The following is a 23,052-nucleotide window of genomic DNA, read 5'->3' as shown; positions in this document are numbered from 1 at the left end:
AGATGGAGCCGAGCTCGACGGTCGGTGGAGATCGAGTCGAGCTCGACGGTCGGTGGAGATCGAGCCGAGCTCGATGGATGGTGGAGACTGCGAGGGTACTCCCGTCATCCCGAGGGATCGGGGCATCCCGACCGTAATCGAGGTATTTGATGGAGATCGAGCCGAGCTCGACAGATGGAGATCGAGCCGAGCTCGATAATCGATGGAGATTGAGCCGAGCTCGACGGTCGGTGGAGATCGAGCCGAGCTCGACGGTCGGTGGAGATCGAGCCGAGCTCGCTGGTCGGTGGAGACCGAGCCGAGCTCGATGGTTGGTGGAGATCAAGCCGAGCTCGACAGATGGAGATCGATGGAGATTGAGACGAGCTTGATGGTCGGTGGAGATCGAGCCGAGCTCGATGGATGGTGGAGACCGCGAGGGTACTCCCGTCATTCCGAGGGATCGGGGCATCCCGACCGTAGTCGAGGTATTTGATGGAGATCGAGCCGAGCTCGATGATCGGTGGAGATGGAGCCGAGCTCGACGGTCGGTGGAGATCGAGCCGAGCTCGACGGTCGGTGGAGATCGAGCCGAGCTCGACGGTCGGTGGAGATCGAGCCGAGCTCGATGGATGGTGGAGACTGCGAGGGTACTCCCGTCATCCCGAGGGATCGGGGCATCCCGACCGTAGTCGAGGTATTTGATGGAGATCGAGCCGAGCTCGACGGTCGGTGGAGATCGAGCCGAGCTCGACGGTCGGTGGAGATCGATGGAGATCGAGCCGAGCTCGATGGTCGGTGGAGATCGAGCCGAGCTCGATGGATGGTGGAGACCGCGAGGGTACTCCCGTCATCCCGAGGGATCGGGGCATCCCGACCGTACTCGAGGTATTTGATGGAGATCGAGCCGAGCTCGACGGTCGGTGGAGATCGAGCCGAGTTCAACGGTCGGTGGAGATCGAGCCGAACTCGACGGTCGGTGGAGATCGAGCCGAGCTCGACGGTCGGTGGAGATCGAGCCGAGCTCGACAGATGGAGATCGAGCCGAGCTCGACGGTCGGTGGAGACCGAGCCGAGCTCGATGGATGGAGGAGACCGCGAGGGTACTCCCGTCATCCCGAGGGATCGGGGCATCCCGACCGTAGTCGAGGTATTTGATGGAGATCGAGCCGAGCTCGACAGATGGAGATCGAGCCGAGCTCGATGGTCGGTGGAGATCGAGCCGAGCTCGATGGATGGTGGAGACCGCAAGGGTACTCCCGTCATCCCGAGGGATCGGGGCATCCCGACCGTAGTCGAGGTATTTGATGGAGATCGAGCCGAGCTCGATGATCGGTGGAGATGGAGCCGAGCTCGACGGTCGGTGGAGATCGAGCCGAGCTCGACGGTCGGTGGAGATCGAGCCGAGCTCGATATCGGCGCTCCGAATTTTCGCCAAGGCGTCCGGCTTCTCGATTCAGGCTGTATCCGAGCAGGGTCATATATACGAGCTGGGCCGGGTCGTCTGGGAGTCAGCATTTAGACATCAGGAGAAGTTTAGCACAATTAAGCAATTGTGAGCAAGTCGTTGTAAAAGGTGAGATTTATGATTGAAGCGGGGGACCCTTCGGGGCTCTATTGATAATACACTCGGAGATTTTCGGGCTGTGTGGGATTCTCTGCCGGCCTTCCTGCAGGCCGATTCCGTACGAACCGGTCAAGCACTCCTCGGCGGATGAGTGCTTCAATCTCGTCCCGGAGCTGGAAGCAGTCCTCCGTATCGTGGCCGTGGTCCCGGTGGAAGCGGCAGTACTTTCGGGGGTTGCGCCAGGCCCCGAGATCCCGTCTTGGGGGCGGGGGCCGGAAATAGTCCCGGCCTTCGATCTCCATGAGGATCTCAATCCGAGGAGCAGTAAGGAGAGTGTAATTTTCGTACCTCCCGTTGGGTATGTGGGACCGTGGTGGAGACCTTGGGCGAGGCGGAGACCTCTGGCGAAGTGGTCCCCGCAATCGGGGCGGACTCTTCAGACGAGGCGGATTCTTGGCTCGACACGGGGATGGGCTTCTGGGATGGCCTTGCTCCCGGCGCCTCTTTTGCTTTTTGGAGGCCTGCTCGGCCCCGCCCCGCCTGGAAGCGACAGCTTCCTCGGCCTTTGCGTATTTCCGCGCCCGGACCAGCATCTCAGTGAGGTCAGCAGGAAAATTCTTCTCGATGGAGAAGAGGAATCGATAAGACCGGGCCCCCATCTTCAGCGCTGACATGGCAATTGACTGGTCAAGCTCCCGGACTTCCCATGTTGCGGCGGTGAACCGGTCCAAATATTTCCTGAGAGACTCTCCCTCCTTTTGTTTTATGTCGAGGAGGGAGTCGGAGGTCCGCCGCCGGGGTCGGCTGGCAGCAAAATTGCTGACGAATTGCCTGCCAAGCTGTTCAAAGGAGGAGACGGTGCTAGGCTTCAGCCCGGTAAACCAAAGCCGGGCTGCTCCTCGGAGTGTCGCTGGGAAGGCTCTGCAAAGCATAGCCTCTGAGGCTCCCTGCAGGGCCATTAAAGCCCGATAGCTTTCCAAGTGGTCAAGGGGGTCGGTCCTGCCGTTGTAAGGCTCCACCTGAGGCATCTTGAACCTTGGCGGGACCGGCTCATCTTCAATTTGCTGGAAAAAGGGGGACCTCGTGGTGAACTCGAAGTCACCATCATGTCCCGACTTCCTGCCGCGGAGCGCCTCAATATGGCGCTCCAGCTTCTCGAGGGACCGCCGCAGCGGTCCGCTCTGGCGCAGGTTGCCCTGGGACTGACTCGGCTTCTGACGGTTGTGGCCAGTCACCAGGACCCCTCACCGAGTGTTCCCCCAGGGGGAGGCCTGAGCACGGGGATCTTGGCCTGGGAGGGGCAGTCCGCTCACAGGAGGCACCGGCTGAACTGAGGCCGAGGGAGTGGTGCCGCCGGGATGCCCCTAGGTTGCAGGCCTTGGACAGCGGCGGCCAAGGCCTGAACCTGCTGCACCAGGGCATCAAACTGCTCCGGCCGAACTTGGGGAGTCAAATCGGCCGGAGGTGGCGAGTTCTGGACAGAGTGTCCGGGGCTAGGTGGAGGACGTCGGGAGGCATTGGAAGCTCCCTTGCTTCTCAGCTTCATTGTCGCGACTCGGGCCCCTCCTTCTAGCGCCAACTGTTGCTGGAAATTGGACCCGGGGGCGGCCGTCGGCTGGAGAAGAGGAGCTCCGCTGCCTGGGTGGCGGCGCATCGGCGGGCGGCGTCCTCCTGGAGACCTGCAAGAAGCCGGTGGCCGGGCTCTCCGACGCCGGCCCTCCGATGGTTAAGTCAGTCAGGGGTCTGTATGGGAAAAGAAAAAGTGAGACGAAAGAAAAAACCCCCTTTCCTAAGTGGAGGAATTCCCCTTTTATAGGGAGGATCGGGCTACCTGTGACGTGACAGAGTAAATTGGTTGTCGTACAATTGGTCATTAATGCTTGATCATGTAAGTCAATGCTATCATGGTAGGAGATTAGGCCGGAGCCTGTCATCACGGAGTCGCCATCATTTGTAGGCATGCGGATTTGCCGTGAGAGACTCGATGTCCGTAGGCGACGGAAACCATACGCTTTAATTGTTGAGTAAGCCCAGGGGCCTGCAAGGGCCATGCGTTTTGACTGTTGAGTGAACCGGGTGTCTGCACGACCCTTACGCATTAATTGTCTGCACGGTCGTGCTGCGGGTGGACGTAATCTCAGTGTGCAACTCAGGCGTCCTCAGGTTGGTAAGATTTAGTGTCCCCAAGCTGGAGGAGGTCTGCTCAGTGGGCCCCTGCTCGGAGGGGTCTGTCTGGTCGGCCCCTGCTCGGAGGGGTCTGCTCGGCTGGCCCCTACTCGGAGGGATTTGCTCGGTCGGCCCCTGCTTGGAGGGGTCTGCTCGGCTGGCCCCTGCTCGGAGGGATTTGCTCGGTCGGCCCCTGCTCGGAGGGGTCTGCTTACCAAAGCATGGCGACACTTTTTTTCCCCCCAACAGTAGGCATGCTAAGTTTGATGTAATTGAGTATTTAACATTGTGCTGCAGTGAAGATGGCTTGCCACCAAGAGGAAAGGACAAAGCTACAATGACATGAGAATGACACCTTATCTAATAATTAATCTGCCATAGAATATAAGGAAATTGTGGAAAGTCTTTATGGTGACCTATGGAGGTAGAGAACATTGTGGAAAGACTTCATGGTGACCTAATGTTGTTCAACTTTTCCAAGTTGGAATCCATGAATAGCATGTATTATTGGATTTCACATCAACTTTTTATCTCTGTGTCAGTGTAAGTGGATACCTCACAGCTTGCATGGTTGCATATGGAGACCATTTCGATATGATTTTTTTTTTAATATGCAAAGTTATTTAGTTTAAAACAAGCACTTAGGCGACTGATTCATGCATGACAGAACTCAGAAGAAGGGAATAAAATAAAACAAATAGATATAGCGAGTTGGCCGGCTCATTGGCTTCAATTAAATAGTTTCTAATGTTTGAAAAACTAGCAATGCGCATGGATGTGACAAACGTACTTGATTAGTTCTTTCTTTTTTTGTGTGGTTAACTATACAAGGTTGAGATGCTGAGGCATCATATTCTTCATACTAATTGGCACAGGGAATTGGATGTTAGTGAAGATCTAAAACCCTATCTTGCTAGTATAAAGTTATGCCACTACTTTAAAGGTCATGTAAAGTATATTGTAAATTGAGCTGCCAGTCTTAGTAGCCAACTAAGCCACCAGCTATGGCAATCAACCAAAGTATTAACTTTGGTATTAACCGAGGTATCGACTTGAACCATTAAGCCAAGTAAAGCGGGCTAGTTGACCAGTGGCAATAAGTCACATATCTCCAATTCAAGTATATTTAAAATAATTAACAGCCATTAAAGACATGATCATAATCTCTCCAATTGAGAAGCGATTACTGCTCATCTCAAGTGGATTGACCATTATTGCACGATCAAGGCGGTTAAGCTTCTCGGCGTGCACAACATGGGGGCCGTTATTCAGCAGTTAAGGCTTACTTCCACCTTACTTGGTAATGTACATCAACCCCACTCTATAAAAAGGGACCACTGAGGGACCTTCTGATATGCTTTCTTAAGCTCTCACACTTTTCCACTTTGCAACTCTTTCAAAATTTTCTTAAAACATCCGGAATCTAGTTGACTTAAATATTGAAATATCCCCAACCGGGTAGACTCCGGCAAATGAACTCCCCTTTCTATTTTCAGGTTGGATGAGTAGGCATGCTTCTCCATCTAAGTTCAAGCTCAAGCATTGTCAATACTCTACAACCCAATTGTTCAGCTCGGGGTCCCGGCCTCGCCGCTTCATTTCAAATTTCGTCTGACCTTAGTGATTCTTGTTCCGATTCTTGTGGCAATGCCTTTCATCTGCTTATAGTGAGTTTCCTCGCACCTTTGTTGCCAAAAAAAAAAAGAAAAAATATGCACATGCATGAACATGTGATGGATACATCATATTTAAACTAAGCCTTAGAGGCTAACAAACTAATCGTAGTTGAATAGGGCTGAAATCAAATCGGATACTAGCATATCTATATTCATATTTGTTTTGTTTGACGAATACAGATATAGATACAAATGTTAGTCAGATGCAAAAATTTATATCCATATTTGTTTTAAACAGATCTGATCATAGATCGGGTATCGAAAGTATACATATAAATCGGATAATTAAACTTTATTACTGCAGAATCAAAAATATTACTAAGTAGGTGATAAATCAAGTTAATAGAATATTAATATGATCATTTATTTTTTTAAAAGTTAATAAGTGCCATATAAAATTATATAAGGTATAGATGAAATCTGATATTCCATATTTATATATATATATATATATATTTTTGATGAATATGAATACGAATACGAATATAGGTATTATACAGATGCTTAAATTTTTTATTTGTATTTAGATAGATTTTGATATGAAAATAAATTCGGATGCTATCCGATCCACTTTTGCCCCGGTAGCTGAAGCCCAAATGGAAGTTGTCTTAGACCAAGCCTGCCCCAAATATGGATTGGCCTGGACGTCGGCTATGTTCGAGCTCAGACCAAAAGGTTTATACACCTCCTCGTCTCCTGATGCCAAGACGAAAGCAGCACTGCTCCAAAACCGAGGGGTGAAACTCGAAGGCAAAGAAGGCCGCTCCGCCCTCTTCTCGCAATGGAAATTACTCTCGAAGAAGAAGGCCGAAGCCTCTCCTCCGATTGCTCTACTCTCCTTCTGGTTCGCAATCCCGAACCCCTTTCCCTTCTTCTTCTCCTCCTCCTTCGGCACGTCCTATTTTTAGGGTTTTAATGGAGAGTAAGGGTCGTTAATTTGGACTTTGCCTGCTCCGATTTGGTAGCCAGGGCTCTCGATCGGGAACGTGGGGCAGCTGGCAATCGATCTCCTGATCTCATCAACCGGAGCCAGAAGGGTTGGGTACTTGGACGAGCCCTCCGTTCTTCCTTGTGTTGGGAATGATGCTTATGGGCCAGCGCCGGAGGGTGATCTCGCGCTGCCCCTCGAAGGTTTGTATTTCTCCTATTCGAATTTATCCTAAAAACATTTCCTATTCAATATTGGATGTGATTGTGTTCGGGAAAATGCGTTTTATAGGTGTAGTTGTCTCTAACTGCTGGCCTTGATTTGGGGCCAATGGTGTTCAATTTATAAAGTGTATCCCAGGGTTAATAATATATAGAAATTGGCTGGTTATTTATTGATTTTTTTGGCTATTTCCTTATTTATTTCAAACTGATTTGAACGACACATGGAGTAAATTTCAAGTTGTTACACATTCAATTTAGAGCATGACCAAAAGCACTGGAATGCAGAGAAAATTAGAGAAGGTTTAGGTATCCTATTTATTGAGGCTTTTAGCAGATAATAATAATCATAAATGTTACTATTATCCTATTTTTATACTTTGCTGGGGGATACGTTTAGGAGCTCAAGCTAACAATCTCTTGCGGTCATAGATATTTTTTCCTATTTTTGGTTTATATGGCCTGAGACACTTTTCATGAAATTGCTTCATTATGCATGAGGTGCACTTGGGGCCCTGGCTAGTGCGTCCAAGTTAAAATGACCTACTTAGTACCCTCCTCGAGGTGTGCATCAAGGAAGAGAATTTAAGGGATGTTGGTAGATTGCTCAGTCTTAAAGAGTAAGAGTGGGACAACACTGAAAGAAAGGCGCCAGATTGAATTCTCAGTTGCCTATAGATGAAGAGTATCTACATGTGACTTCTTGGTGCATTTTGCTGCCCTAAGCCCTTGTTTGAGTAAAAATGACTTATCATTCAAACTCTTTATTTATTTTTACCATCAGTTTGAAGTATATGTATTCCAAGATCTTTTTACCTCATATGTGAAAAGGTGGTTAGCCAAACCTATACCATTGGTCTTCACACATTATTACCAAAAATTACATGAAATTTCATTTTAGTTTTCAGAAACCTTACTCTCTTCCTCAAGCATATCATAATAGTCAAAATAATCTCCTGTAATTATATCAAACATAGGCTGCGGGACTCACCTTTCCAATCACTTTCACTGGTATGATTACCATATATTATGCTATCTTTTAAATATGCCACAAAAAACTTGCATTTGCAGCAACGACAAAAAAAAAGAGGAAAATTTGTGTAAACCATGCTTCTATTTCCAAGGACCAGCACATGTTGGGCCACCTATATTTGGAGCACAAAAACAAACAATTCTATTTCTACGGTCCACCATATACTGCACCAGTCTAAATAATGGGGTGCATAAGATATCAGTGAACCATCAGTACTTAACGAAGAAACTTTTGAAAAGACTGTTTCTAGTTTTTTGTTCAACCAAAAGGAATTTAGGTGGTCCTGCACTACCTGAGGCATATTCATGGTTTTGAAGTACCATATTCATGGTCTTGAAGTACCACCTTTTTTGCCCTATGTTGTTTTCCTAGGTCATTCATATTATTGATCATAAAATGGTTTGTCAAACTTCATTTTTTTTTCGTTTTTGTTAATTTAAATTGATTCAGCTTTTGAAAAATGGCAAGTCATCACCACCTACAACTACCACATGTGAAAGAGCTTTTAGTCGCAGATAAATTATTCATATACACTTGTTAAACAATTGTTTGTGCATTGTTATATTAAGAGCTGATTAAGATGCATGAGATCATTTTGTGCTTTGCATAATTCGTAACTTTCTCATCATATAGTTAAATAGACTTGTTTACAGTTGAATAGTGTTCAATGTCCCATTGCAGCTTATGAAGCTCCTTCATATGCACTTAGTCTTATCCAACAAAGATCTCCAGTTATAAAGGTAAGCCAAACTTGTTATTCTGCTTCAAATTGTGAATGCACCACAAAGACATGTTTCAATTCATTTTTTTATTTCAAGATATATCAAATTTTACGTGCTATGTTAAAATTTTTCCCCTGATGTAGAAGCAGAAGGAGTGCATATTTACCAGTTATTTTCCTCTGTCCTTGTTCTCATGGTCAAGACTTCCTCAGCAGAATTTTCATTTTGTATGGGATGATATTTATGTTTTAGCTAGTTTTTCTCATCATTGTTGTTCCATTTAAGGAGATGTTCCCTAAAACATCCATGCCCACCTTTATTGAAAAATGAATTGACACCTGATAGTACAAGGTGAAGAATAAATCTCATGTCAATTTTTCTGGCCATGTAGCAATATTCTAGACACCATGTTCAAAAGTAAGACATAATAATGCATGGGTGTGTAGAACCCGAAATTCAAGAATTCATGGTTGACATGACTTGTTTGGTGTTTTACAAATTCTGCTCTCCACCATATTTACTTTGTGATAGTTTGAGGGAGGAAGGATTTTTTTTTTTTTTAATTTGATGTCATCTATTCTTTGCATTGTAAAAAGTTGTGTTTTGAAGAAATAAGAAAAGAGCTATACAAATTGATACATGTGCATGATAAATTTTGGCCCATATATCAGTTTAAGCCGAAACTCAAAAGCTGATCTTGATTTCTGCCTGCAACCAAAATATTTTGGTCGTAGTTTTGGAGTTCTCACGGAAACTTTAAACCATTATTATGAGGCTTTCTATTAGTGGTTTCCTTGGAAGACTAATCACTAAGGTTGTACCCATCTGAGCATTTTATTTCTTTTAGTCTTGATGTTAAATCCACAACAAAGGATTTGCATCTTCTAAACCATGAAGCTGTCCACTCTTCATTGAAGAAGGCAACTAGGATAAAGTGATTCTCTGTAGGTGAATTTATTGGTGTCAAAATCATCTCATGTAGAAGTAATTTGTGTGGTTCAACTGGAAAGTTATGCATTGAATTCAAAGGAGGGGAGGAGTAGAAACAGAATCTTAGAGGACGATTGTGCTTTTCTAAAGTTTATTCCTTGGATATCATTAGTTTATTTTATTATGTTATTGCAGGTTGATGATAGTCACTAGGTGCTAAACAGTTAGTCGGATGGAAGAGATTTGATTATCTTTACCATGGGAAATTGTTCTAGTTTTCTTAGTCCAAGTATCAAGATGGTTTTGCCCACATAGAAAAAGGGCATGAAGTGGTGACTGGTCTAGCAAGTCATGCATGCAGCAGATATGAGAGGGCAAGAGATGGCCATGAACAAGGATAGTATGTTTGTACCATGTTTGTTATATGGCATAACATACAGTATATGAACTTCTTAGCTTTTGCTTACACCAGCTGATGGCAATGGATATAGCCTGATTTTTTTCCCTTACTCCTGAGAGGAAATCCATGGTTAGGCTGGTAGAAATTAACTCTTATTCCAGATGATTAGGTTTTGCAAGGATTAATGCTGCTATGATAATTTGATATTAAATGATAAAAACTTATGTCCTTTTCTATATATGATGGTTTTTATTCACAGAATTGATTAATATTAGCCCTAAGTTTAATCATGGAAGTGATCTCTTGTAGCAAGTGCTCTAGTTCTGTAATTTCTTTCAGATTTAAGATGTTTTTCATCAAAAATCTTATTGTTGAGCATTTAGGATAATTAGGCCAAAATCAGATCAATCTGGCCAACTATGGTTGGCTCATTTTATATCCCACACGTGCTAATTCGGATCGGCCTGATTGGGTTTCGATCTAGAACCGAGATTAGGTCAGGCTCGGGCTGGGATTTTGAAAAAAAATTGAGCCTAAGCCTAGCCAAAAGCCCAAAGAATTGTGGGTTGGGCTCAAACAGGAGCATGGTTAGTCAATCCTAGCTCGATTCTAGCCCTATCAGCCAAGTCGACTCGCCTGACCCTCATTTATGAGCCTTGTCAAGTTGGGTCACTAGGTACTCGAACTTTCAAACAGACTATCCACTCAGTGGATCGATCCCTGAACCGGTTGACCCTAGGTGGATCAACTTAGAGTCCTCTTGCCTGAATTATGCCAAAAAATGCTTACGAAAAATAATGGTGGCATGGAGGCCCATCCCATGATCAAGTGTGGGATTGCCAATCTCTTAGCCCGTAGGATAATAGTTGAAATGATTTGATATTTTATTTTATTATGCTTGTGAATTGTGTATCTAATTAGGCGAAACAATTTTAGTAGTCCATTCTTTCAATAAAAAATAAAATACCTTTTTTCCTTTGGTAGAAAATAAAAAAATATTCATTTCTTATCTCGTATATTTTAAAACTCTATTATTTATTATAATTAAAAATGTCAATAAGCTTCAGATATTTTGTTACATTATATAGAATTTTCTTTCTAAAAGTTAAATGACTGAATTATTATGGTACATTTTCTTGTTTCCCCTTTTTGTAGAATTTTAAAGATTTGTTGCTATTTATCAATATTTACTTATTTTTCTATTTATGATGTTATGGTTTAGTGGAATGTCCCGCAATTGACCCATGGTTGAAACGTTGATCCCTGACCCAGCGACTAAAACAGGTTTCTTTGGGTCAATCCATTCCAAACATAATCGGAAATTTCTTTTATAATGCATGCAAGTAACCTGAGACATGTCTTTTACACTTTAGCCATGTATATGTGCATTGCTACACATCCAACAAACACCACATTGTACTATTTATGCCCCATCCTTGTTTGATCAGTGCTCCACCTGCAGGTAGGTTTGTAATGTCAAGCAGAATTATGCTGACAGATCCACTTCCACTGTAAACTAATAATATTTCAATTGTCAATGCACAAATACAGTTGTTTTTTTTTTTTTTTGCTACAAGACAAATACAGTTGTTCAATAAATTTTTTATCAACTGTAGATCCAAGGCCTGCAAGACAGTTTACAGTTAAAACCAGCCTCCTTATAGGCTTATAGACATGGGAGACCCTGAAGCATTTCAGGCTTTTAGTCATCCCTGTTATATTGCTTAGTATTGGCTGATGACATTTTTCTCCTATTTCTCAAAAGCTTAACCAAGTAGTCATAGTTGCTGAATCACCCCATATATGGATAAAATATGCATGCAGCTCGATGATAGCATGTCGGATTCCATCCCAAGCTGCCATGAGTTTGCCTAAACAAACAGAACTAGCAAAATGGTCTTCTGGCTCTTGCAGCTACGATTCTCCCTCTTGCGTTAAGAATTATGAATACTGATCCTGCTAGCACTTCTCCTTCACGTAAGGGTGTTGACATGTGATGATAGAATAACATCTGAAAGCTGTAATAAAGACATAATAAGCCCACAAAATTTCATATTATGTCCCAAGCGAACTTCAGTTGTCCTTTAGCATTTTTCCTTTTGCGAGTAATGTTCACAAGAATTTGGTGCCCTTATCCAAAAATCCCATGCCTATTTACCCAAGATTTTAAGTGTTTTTTTTATATCATTAATTTCATATTTGGATATTAATCCAATCGAGCTATAACTAATACAGGGAATGATGGTTGAATTTGCAAAGAATTTGATGCATTTTGCATCAAGCATCGGAAAGAAACATGTTATTCTTTCAAGTTTAGATTCTGGTAGAAGGAAAAAGATTGATGCATCCAGGTCAGTGAGCAGTACCATTTGCATCTCTTATATCCATGTTATCCATGATTGTTACGCTCATGAGATTTACATGTCTTATTGATGATATGGCTGCCCATTCATCAGTAATATGCAGATATTTTACATTTCAAGTGCCAGTGACGATGGAACTGATAGTGACTGTGAAAAGCTAGGGTGGAAGAAACTTGAGGAATATGATCCATCCCAAAGGCGATGGAAGTATCTTAAACATCTAGCTGAAGAGAATTCTATTCAGGAAGATGTGTTCACATACGATGATGAATTGGTAGATGATGACTATTTCCCAGGCTTGCCTTTTGCTGCATTGTTCTCTTGTTGCAAGGTAGTCCCTTTTTTATATTTCGTGTAAAAAATTGTTTCCTTTTACTTCTCATTGTCGAAAAGATTTACTTATCATTTTGCATGTTGGAACTAGGCAAAAGGTATGAGGGTTACTTGCTTATTGTGCTATTGTTCGGAAGGGGACAACATCTCTGATTCATTTCAGTTGGCTGAGGCAGCTTGCAGACTTCTGGGCCTGAGCCCAGATAAGTTTTGTGGTAAGTTTGGGTTGCATTGCTATGATTTCTGTTTCCTTCTTTATATTTTGAACCAGAAATGCTTGACACCCAATTGAGCATAACACCCTGCGGCTGGTTTGATGACCTTTTCTTTTCCTTGGTGCAATGGATGTCGTTTTTATGGCTCCTTTTGGATGTCTAAAGCATTGTGCTTTTCCTGCTTCCGGATTTTGGTAACCAGAGCTGATCTGCTGTTGATTTTTATCAATGATGTGCATTTCAGCTTTGTTCACGACTCCTGATTTAATTTCAGTGTTCCTTTAAGTTATAATCAGGTAACCATGCATGTGATACTGATTGCAATTTTATGATTGGGATGTTTCAGGCAATGAACATGGTGGATGGATTATTCCACTGTCGTGGAAAACTGTTTATGGACCACCACCTGATATGTCCCTCTTCTAATCTTCATTTCTGAAAATACTCAGGTGAGGCAACTTAAGACGCTGAATGATAACCAAATTCTGGGTAAATTTTTTTTTGACCCCCCACTGGCAAACTTGTTGGGAGCTAATTCTCCATGAAGGATTTCTGCTGTCTGGATAAACTGTTCTGTGGAATGCTGAAGAAAACAAATTAACTAGTTACGAAGAAAGAATTTTTGTTTTTTGTTTTTTTGTGCATTACAGTAGTTAGCTATATGCTCTACTAGTGACATCCTTTTTTTTTCACTTTTCTTAAAGCCTAGTAATATACTTTTTCAAGAATGGCTTTTGATCCTCCGCGTGTGAGACAAATGGCCAGTGTTTGATATCATGGCTCAACACGCTTCAGGAACAAGAAATGTGATATAGATGGGGAGTGGACTACAAGAAAGAGGTGGTTGGTGGTGTTGTCGTTGTTTAATAATTGCATCCACTCCTTGTTTTTTCCGCACAAGTGGCACGATACTATATATTGACAATCCTGTGAAGGAACTCACCTTAATGTATCGGGATAGTCCTCTCTGACGGCCCACCACCACGTCTTCATTTCCATGGAAATAAGATAACAAATTGCAATTAGTCCCCCAACTGAGCTATTTACAAATGTAGCTAACAAGCCTTTTCTCACAATAGTGACTTCACCAGGCTTCCAAATTAACTCATTGGCAACGAGATGATGTTTGATCACAGGAAATAGCTGGGTTTTGAAGGCCCTTCAGGTGAGCCATGTAGTAGGCGACCATTTTGCATGGTTCGGGGCACTTGAATAAGCCGTGGTGCTGGCTGCATCTTTACCCTTATCCAATTTTTGAGTCAATTTTCTCTTGGTACTACCAAGAAATGAGATTCTTGCCGAATTCAAGTTTGCTGCTTCAGCCATTACAAAATTAATATCTATTCAGTTTGGTACTTCTCATGCTTCTCTAGCATGTAATGTAAATTCTGTAGCGAGCCTTTCAAATTAGTATTTTTTGTAATCGAGAACTGGTTCATCGAGGGTCATTGCATGGGGTTGTAGGCTAGTCGGCAACTAATCACTCAAATGTATTTTTTTTTTCTGTATCAGAATGAAGCTCCTTGTCGAAGATCTATGAGGGATGGACTCTCCAAAAACAAGTTTTGTGTCGTGTATGATGAGCAGAGACGCTCATCAGAGATGTATGGTGCTGCACGCCGCATGGTAACATCTCAAACGTCTGTCTTGGAGGTGATTTCGTTTCAAACGTGTAGGAAGGGGGAGTATGAACTGCCAGTTTTTCTAACGAGATGTGGTCGCACATGGACATAAGAAACAGAGTTGTTGAAAGCCTATGCAGTTATTAAATTATAGGGGCCCAAGAATAAAGCGATGGCCGAGTTTGGCTGCTACTGCGATATTGAATTGAGATGGAAAGGGACGTGGAGACGGCACCTTGGAGTACTTCCCAAGCAACTGACGTGATTGGCTTAAGAAAAGTGCCTCAAAAGAACATAGCCTTAGCCTTGGGATAATAGTAAAAATAATGAACTGCTGGCTGTGAAATCTCCTCAGGCTTTGTAAAGAAACGTTTCCAACGACACCGAGTCATGACGTAGGCTGTTTGGTGTCCCTTGCACCTTAACCAAGCGAAAGATTGTTAGATACGTTATCCACTCTTACTAGAGTTGTGGTGGCTATGCACCGTAATTTGTATCTAGGTGTCAGAAAGCGTAGGATTGTGATAATGAATGCTCTATATTTCCACTACTTAAATGGTGCTCACTACAACGTACCATCACGTAAGTTTAAGCAACTGTTGTAAGTTGTTAACTAGAGTTTATCTTACACAGTTGGTACCTCAGTTTTCGGTGTAGAGGTCCCAAGATTTGACTTCCCAATACAGTAGTAATTAGCATCCACACTCGTAAGACGTGTTTATTTAGCATCTGAGACGTGTTCTTGCTTCACGTGAGAGGAGGATGATTCCATGACACTTCCAATTTTGCTGAGTAGACCATCTGAGAAAGCACTATCTTCATCTTCTTCTCGGCTTGAATTGCATTAGGGTGGCAGAAATCTCGACCGAAATCCGGGTAAAATGGAAACATGAATCTAATTCCTCGGTACCAATTCTCCGAGACTTTTTACCAACTACACTAGTTGGCTCCCTCAGAATCCCTACAATTTCATGTAAAGTGATCATATGCCATCCATAAATCACAGAATTGTCCATAGGGAGCGAGCCTGTATTGAAGAAAAAGTATACACATGCAGCAGATTTAAATGTGAACATTAATGTTATTGTAACAGAACCTTGATAAAAATTTATTAACATCCATGTCTTACAAGTTGTCATTTTTTTATCACATATTTTATCATCATTCTTGTTATTGTAATTATGTTTAATTAAAAAGTTATATAAACTAAGGGTAATGCCATCAGATTAAGATACTTTCTCTCATTCTACAAAGTTTAGTGTTCAGACGGAGAAGAGGATATGTCGTGAAAGAGACAAAAGAAACGGGACAAACATGGGTTCCACCAAAGTAAAATTAAATTACTACTGCAACAAGATCATTGCCATGATGGCTTTTCTTAAACTCAAAATAAGCATAAGTACAAGCAATTTCTTTGTTCGTCCAGTGGAATATGCCTGCGGAGTAGAAATGCTAGATATAAAGTAATTTACAAACTGACCATGCTAAACTGTCAGAAAAAAAGAAAGAAATCTTTTTGACTTTGCATCTACGTGCAAGTTAATTTAGATCTAGGAAACATGACCAGCTCAGTCACAGGCACCTCTATGCTGATGACAAGTCAAATCACCTAGAAACCTAGATATAGTATAATTATAAATAGACTGAAGATAGAACAAAAACAATAAAAAAAAGGCACAATCGAGACAATTAAACAATAAAAAAATACATATAAACATTAATTTAATTGTAAATAAATCTAATTGTATCGCTCTAAGGTTAGCTTAACCACCATTTAATATTTAAATCGGTTTCCTTGCAACCCAAACTTAATGAAATGGTGTCTCTCATTAAACTAACATTCCATCTGCATAATAAAATGGAGGTGACTTTCATCATCATTCTCTTTGGATTTTCTTTAAAACAAAAAAAATCTCAAGCATATAATTAAGAAGTTATCTATGATGATATTTTTATTTCGAAAATTTATCACTATATTTTTCAAATCAAGCTTAAAAGAATAATACAATTCATAAATATCCACCGAGTCATACGCCACACTCCAAATTTGCCTAACATTTCAAGGAAATTATCTCCACTTCCTGGATCACAAAACGTGGTCAAATTTCCAACCAAAAGACACCAAATACCTTGTGGAAGGTAATCTAAGAAGAAAAAAGATGTGCCAAACCGTATAGACTTTCCTGAACGTGAAATACCTGCTCCATCCAAAGACTTTGAACCCAAAATTTAAATTTTAACTAGATATTGGCTCCAATCCTCATCAATCAAATTTCATGTAGAAATTTTCAAAGTTTTGGGGTCGATAACCACTAATTTTTTACATTAAAAAAATATATTTTTTTTGTTTTTTGTTTTTTTTTGCTTTAACGGGTTGATCATACTATGCGTGTACGAACACATCCAATAAAATCAGAAAATACAAGCTCACAGAGTGCTCGAGCCAACTTCCTTTCTTCTAACTACAGGATACTTTCTGAATGATTAGCCACATAAGCTATCATCCAGTCGGCTACCCTGTTGGCCTTTCTAAATACTGAAAGCCTCCTCCGTCCCACGTCATCATGTTCTTCTCTGGATTCACCTAATCACTCTGCTATTTCCTTCTACGCTGGAATTCAGAAGTAGCTGGAGAAAACTTCAGTCGGCACTACTAGTATATCATCAATTCCCAGGCATTTATCTGTATGACTATTATGCCCCTCTGCAGCATCAATTACATCCCTCAAGTATCTCCATAAGTCCATAAATATTACCAAGAACGAGGGTCTTCTTGGGAATGGTCTAATTTTTTGACCAGCCGTTCCTCTTGACCAAATTCCCGAATCTCGCACTCCCCAATAACAATTCCGGGGACAAATAGAAAAATACTACCACTATTAACGACTAAAGAAGAAAGAGACTTCGCCGCCCAAAATGATTACTATATTCATCATAATTCCAATTCCATCTCTCCTGCTGAAGACCATGCACTCGCTATTCCCTTCCCTTCCCTTCTTCCACCCCAAATTCTGAAATCTCCCTCTGTTTCCGCTTCCGCTATCCCATCCAATTCCATCCATCTTTTCCCTAAAAAGTATGATTCCGTACCAAAGCGCCCTCCTCCCCTTCCTATTTTTAGCAGCCTTCTCCTCGATCCTCGCCGAAGGATGTAACCGGACTTGCGGCGGGTCCAGCGTCCCCTATCCGTTCGGCTTCTCCTCCGGATGCCCTATCCGCCTCAACTGCAACGGCACAGCCGCTATCCTGCGCGGCGGATATCCCGTCGTGAACATCACATCCGAGACTATCCTCCTCGGCATCCCGGCGAACTGCACCCGCCCGTTCGAGGCCGCCCTAGACCTCTTCGGGGGCAACTACGCGATGACGCCGCGGAACTCGTTGTTCCTGCGGAAGTGCAGCTCCCCTTCCCCGGCATGCGTCATCTCCACTGAAATCATCTCCGAGGGCTTACATCTCGAGAGATGCGGGCTCAAGGGAGATAACATAAGCTGCTACTCCGATCATACGGAGGATAGGTATCTATCCAGAGAAAAGACTGCCGAGATTAAGTGTAGATTGCTGTTTACCTCGCTGAGATACAGCGGGAATAGCACGTCCCAGGCGGAGCTGGTGTTCGGTGAGGCGGAGCTCGGGTGGTGGATGAATGGCGACTGCCGGTGCTCCGCAAATGCGACGTGCGCGCCTGTGAATACTTCGGTGGCCGGGAAGATGGGGTACAGGTGCACGTGTGACCCGGGATTCGCCGGGGACGGGTTCGCCGCCGGCGACGGTTGCAGAGGTTAGTTCGATCCCTTCTCTGGTTTAGTTATGGTGCTCCGCGAGTGCGGTGGTTCGCTTGAATAATTCTAACTTTCTAAGGTTACGTCCCCGTGACTCTGACTGGAGGGGTGCTGGGAGGGTGTTGTTTTGGTTAACGTGTGCCGCGGAGGATCGGAACCAAAAGCACTCATAAAGGGGAACAATGGTGGCGTGGTTGGTTGCGGTCAGCTTACGGCACGCTGGACCGCTACGGAGACGTCGTTTTATTTGGCGATTATTTTAACATTTTAAATAGTAAAATTATTTAAACATCTTTTTTTTCGGGTGATCGTACTTTATATAACGTTTTCATAACGTTACAGCGGTTATTGGAATATTTTGGTTGAGAGGGGTACCGCTTATGCTACATAGACTAGATGTTTAAATGAAAACTGTTATACAGAAGTAGTCTTTGCTATAACTTATAACCTTAGAATGAATGGTTGTTATATGATAAGAATGATATTATTAATATTTTGTTGAGAATAATAGTGATATTATTAATATATGATAAGCGAGTTTAGGTCTGATATAAATGGATTTGGGTTGTAAATGGGCCAACCAGTCTAAACCTGTTTATTAAATGGGTTGGGTTCGGATTTGAACTTTGGACCAGTTTAACCCATTTTGGCCAATTTAATAGCTAGATTGGATTATGACCCAACTCGTTTAACCTGTTTAAAATCTATTTAATTTGGTTGAAACTTGCTTAATCTATTTAACCCGACCTGCTGAACCAGTCTAACCTGTTTAAATCTATTTAACCCATTAAAAACTCATCTAACATATTTAACATGTTTAATAAATGAGTTATATAGGTCGGATTGGGCTATCTGTTTAATAGATAAGTCAAATTCAAATTTAAAATTTTGACCTGTTTAATAAATAGGTTGGATTTGGGTTGATGAATTTTTGACCTAATCTATATCCAATCCGATCCATATTTGATCCGACTCAACCTGATTGCCACCCCAAATTGATAGGGTGGGGTAGTAATTGAATGAGTCTAATGTTATATATAGAACAATGTATAGGTGGGGTCCATCCAATCATGGCATCGCACCCATCATGGTTGGTCATCATTAGAGAACCGGTCCACTTTGGTTCATGTACGAATGGAAAAGGATCCTAACTCGTTAAGATAATCTACTTACAAAATGCTTAGCATGTGTCCAATGTTAAAACTCACACATTATATATGAAAAGATTTTTTTTGTTTATTTTGTTAAAATAATATTATAAAAATGTTTTTAGTTTTCTGAATACCCATCCATGAAGCTAGGGGTTTCATTCTTTACACCAACCATGTGTTGAATATACTTCAATCTCTCTCGAAAAGTACACCTTTTTATTTTTCTATTTTTTGTTTAATTTCAAGTTCATATAGCCTCCAGATTCAATTGAATAATCTACATATAAGAGTATAGCTAATATTTCGTGGGATTTTTTTGTTTTTTCATTGTTTGGGAGTAGGGGGTGGGGATGGTGTCTTGAAATATCTCTCCATTCTGGCTATTGATTTCAAACATTCTTAAGTAAAAGAATCACAACTATTGATTCGAACTCCTTGGAGAAAATCATATGCATTGCTTTGCTGCGATCTTCTTTTCCAAATTCAAGTCCCATGCCAATTCAGAATCCAATATTGTATTATATAAACATTAATATAATTGAATTCTCTATAACTCTTCCATTATTAAATATTACACACTATAACTATTAGCACATTAGGGTAATAGTAAAACCTAGTTTTGAGAAGAATGGAGACATGTTGACATCCACATCCTGCCTTATCCTTATAGAAATATGGTTTGATGCTAGACCCATTGAGATTGCAGTTCAACTACTACCAACCAACTGCAACCATTTATTGTGGCATAGATCTGCTGATTAGATATCCCCAGCTGCCCGATCGCAGTATTTCTTGGACTGCAGTATGTATCTTGTTGCAATTGTCTGCAATTGAATTATTATATAATTCAGCGAGCATGACTTCGATAGATCATGATTGCATGTAATTAGAGTAAAAAAAATAAATAACAGATGTTAATTTTGAGTTTGAAAAACCCTACAAAACCGAGCAATGTGGTGCGAGTAATATAGCATAGATAGCTGAATGAGAGTTCTAACATGTTTTTTGTTATGTTGTTTCCTGTTGGCTTGTTGCAGTTCAGGTTTCTTCATGCAGTGCTTCAAAATACATATCAGGCAGATGCGCCAGATCAGGTTTGCTCGTTGCAGGTAACTATCAATCTTTAGTGCTGCACAATAATAATTCGTAACTAAAAATAGATCACATAATAAAGTAGGAACAAGAAATTTGTTCAGCTTTATGTACAATTGTTCTTATTGCTAATAGTGAAATGTGGTCCTTCTGATATAAGTGGACCTCTTGTCTATTTCATGTCTGACCTAAATATGAATGGTTGTTAAAGATTGAATAGCTTTCCTAGAATCCTATCATGAACAACAAGAAAAAATAAAACAAAATGCAACTACTCTGCCTCTACTATGTTATATAATTAGCTTTGCGAATTTTGGACCGAGCCAACCTACAGCATTAATTTTATGATCCAGCTTAGATGCTGTAATGTGAGACCCACAGATCGAGGCTGCTTATCTCTGTCACAAGACCAGCCCAATCCAAATCATTTTCTTTTGTTTTTTGGGTAACAGAATCCACAAACCCTGTCCTATTATCCAAACATGATCTATAGTCACCACCAATTAGACCTGCTATGTAAGCAGTCTGAGATTTTTTTTTAGAGTCAGCATATTCTCTCACTCGCAAGTGCATCGGAAAGGGCCGGTTCATCAATCACAGCCATTCGCGATTGGCATGGCAGCTGTGATCAAATGCACTCCACCTAGCTAATGTCCTATGTGCTCCATAGGATCTAGTTGATATGTGGAGCTCTCTCTTTTCTTGATTTGCAAAACTAAAGTAAATATGGCTACACCAGAAAAATAGTATCAAAATTTAATTAGCCCCATGGTCGGCTACAAAATTTGCCATTTTTTTCCTAAAAAAAAATGGTTGCATGATTTATGTTCAGCCTCTATAAGAGTAGATGACTTTGAAATTATTCTGTAGGAAGTCCAGGCCCATCATCATCATCCGGAGCCTCACCAACCGAAGATAGTTTTTTTTTATTTGCTAAAATGAATATAGTTTTAGTACGGACACATGTATATAAGGCACCTTTGGAGTGATTGGCTATATATGAGATCATTCAGTCTGCAGCTCCATTGGTTTTTCTGTAAACGTGCTTGATGTGGAATGCTACGTCGCTGCCCGGGTGTGATACTCCAAATTTCAATTTGACAATAAAACGTACATATACCTACCTTACTTTCTTTATGATTCAGTGGCCTGGTAGAACTTACTGATACCTACTTCTTTTCTCAGGGATCATCGCCGGAGCGCTTCTAATGGCTGGCCTTGCTTTCCTCTGCCACCTCTTCCACCGTCGTAGGACCGCCTCCAAAAGCCAAGAAACCATCGAACGCCTACTATCGGAAGCATCCTGCACCATTCCCGTCTACTCCTACAGAGACATCGAGCAAGCAACAGATCACTTCTCCGACGCTAACAGGCGTGGCACGGGTGCCTATGGAACGGTGTACGTCGGGAAACTCCCCGGCAACACCGGGGTGGTCGCCGTCAAAAGGATTCAGCGCCGCGACACCGATAGCCTGGAGCAAATCACAAACGAAATCAAGCTCATCTCCTCCGTCAGCCACCCCAACTTGGTCCGCCTTCTAGGCTGCTGCATGGACAGAGGCGAGCAGATCCTCCTCTACGAGTTCATGCCCAATGGCACGCTCTCGCAGCACCTCCATGGCGAGCGAGGCGAAGGTCTTTCCTGGACGTCCCGCCTCTCCATTGCAGCTGAGACGGCCAACGCCATTGCCTACCTCCACTCCGCCGTCCACCCCCCGATATACCACCGAGACATCAAGTCGAGCAACATTCTGATAGACCACAACTTCGGCGCAAAGGTGGCGGACTTCGGTCTCTCCAGGATCGGCATGACGGAGTCGTCCCACATCTCGACGGCGCCGCAGGGCACGCCGGGCTATCTCGACCCGCAGTATCACCAGGATTTCCATTTGTCGGACAAGAGCGACGTCTATAGCTTCGGAGTCGTGCTTGCGGAAATGATAACGGGGATGAAGGCGGTGGATTTTGGCCGAGCGCCGACCGAGGTGAACCTCGCGGCGCTCGCCGTGGATAGGATAGGGAAGGGGAGGATGGAGGAGATTATAGACCCCTTCATAAAGGTTAATGTAGATGAATGGACCCTGGTTTCGATTCGAAAGGTGGCGGAATTGGCGTTCAGGTGCCTGGCGTTTCACAAGGACTTGAGGCCATCTATGAAGGAGGTGGCGGAGGAGTTGGAAATGTTAAGGGATGGGGAGTTGGATGGAGGTGTCGAGATGGCACAAGAAGGGAAGAGCAGGAGGTTGGTTTTGATGAGTGCTACGAAGGTGGACTCCCCTGTTTCGGTGCAGGATGCGTGGCTCAGCGAGCAGAGTTCTTCTTCAACTAATGTCTCCATGAGCAGCGTAAATCGTTGAACGCAGTTTTCTGTAGGAGTTCTTCTTCTCTTGACCCTAAGGTCGAAGCTTGTTAGGTTTCTTATTCAAGTGTGAAATACTCTGCAATATTATTCTCTCTCTCTCTTTGGGATTTAGATAACTTTGATGTGCATGCCATTGACCACTAATAGGTGGTAATTCTAAATCCTCACTAAGATTAAAAAAAAAATATCGATTAATAGATGATTTCTAAGTCTTATTATCTCTTTTTATGAAAAGTTCGAATCGTGGATGAAGGCACTCACAGAAATCACCGATTTCAAATGTTTGGGTTGGTAAAGAATTAGGTTGAGATCTTAAAGCAACCACTGTATAAACTGATAGGCCTTTGTTTATTTACTGAGAGGGCATCTTCGTTTCTAGATACAAGAACAGCAGTTGCATAGTGCAATCTTTGAAAGATACTGCCATCCTGCCAAAAGATTTCATATGTTCTATTTCCATTTTCTAAAATAAATGTTCCACTTCTGTTATCAGACCAAAAAAAAAATAAA

The 23,052-nt window shown here is 42.6% G+C and overlaps 2 protein-coding genes across 2 annotated transcripts; both read left to right on the top strand.

Moving 5' to 3' along the window:
- The first annotated feature begins 6,041 nt into the window (after positions 1-6,041).
- On the top strand, positions 6,042-13,276 carry LOC103709168 (proteasome assembly chaperone 2). The gene is made up of 7 exons (XM_008794395.3): positions 6,042-6,232; positions 6,354-6,519; positions 8,252-8,310; positions 11,858-11,973; positions 12,079-12,316; positions 12,410-12,533; positions 12,880-13,276. The coding sequence occupies exons 1-7, from the start codon at positions 6,170-6,172 to the stop codon at positions 12,957-12,959; spliced, it is 846 nt and encodes a 281-aa protein (XP_008792617.2). The 5' UTR covers positions 6,042-6,169; the 3' UTR covers positions 12,960-13,276.
- Positions 13,277-16,738: 3,462 nt separating this feature from the next.
- Positions 16,739-22,696, top strand: LOC103709170 (wall-associated receptor kinase-like 14). The gene is made up of 3 exons (XM_008794398.4): positions 16,739-17,936; positions 20,126-20,197; positions 21,366-22,696. Exons 1-3 carry the CDS (start codon positions 17,234-17,236, stop codon positions 22,535-22,537), a joined length of 1,947 nt encoding a protein of 648 aa, XP_008792620.2. The 5' UTR covers positions 16,739-17,233; the 3' UTR covers positions 22,538-22,696.
- Positions 22,697-23,052: the final 356 nt, after the last annotated feature.

This window comes from Phoenix dactylifera, chromosome 16, assembly GCF_009389715.1.
Source record: "Phoenix dactylifera cultivar Barhee BC4 chromosome 16, palm_55x_up_171113_PBpolish2nd_filt_p, whole genome shotgun sequence".
Taxonomy (NCBI): domain Eukaryota; kingdom Viridiplantae; phylum Streptophyta; class Magnoliopsida; order Arecales; family Arecaceae; genus Phoenix; species Phoenix dactylifera.
This window is presented reverse-complemented; position numbering and strand designations above follow the sequence as displayed.

Bases quoted from the DNA above. Each gene is read 5' to 3' on its own strand.
- LOC103709168 (XM_008794395.3), top strand. From the start codon at position 6,170: ATGGAAATTACTCTCGAAGAAGAAGGCCGAAGCCTCTCCTCCGATTGC. The intron at 11,974-12,078 runs GTCAGTGAGCAG...CCCATTCATCAG, and splicing joins AAAAAGATTGATGCATCCAG to TAATATGCAGATATTTTACA. The intron at 12,317-12,409 runs GTAGTCCCTTTT...TGTTGGAACTAG, and splicing joins CATTGTTCTCTTGTTGCAAG to GCAAAAGGTATGAGGGTTAC.
- LOC103709170 (XM_008794398.4), top strand. From the start codon at position 17,234: ATGATTCCGTACCAAAGCGCCCTCCTCCCCTTCCTATTTTTAGCAGCC. The intron at 17,937-20,125 runs GTTAGTTCGATC...GGCTTGTTGCAG, and splicing joins CGCCGGCGACGGTTGCAGAG to TTCAGGTTTCTTCATGCAGT. The intron at 20,198-21,365 runs GTAACTATCAAT...TTCTTTTCTCAG, and splicing joins ATCAGGTTTGCTCGTTGCAG to GGATCATCGCCGGAGCGCTT.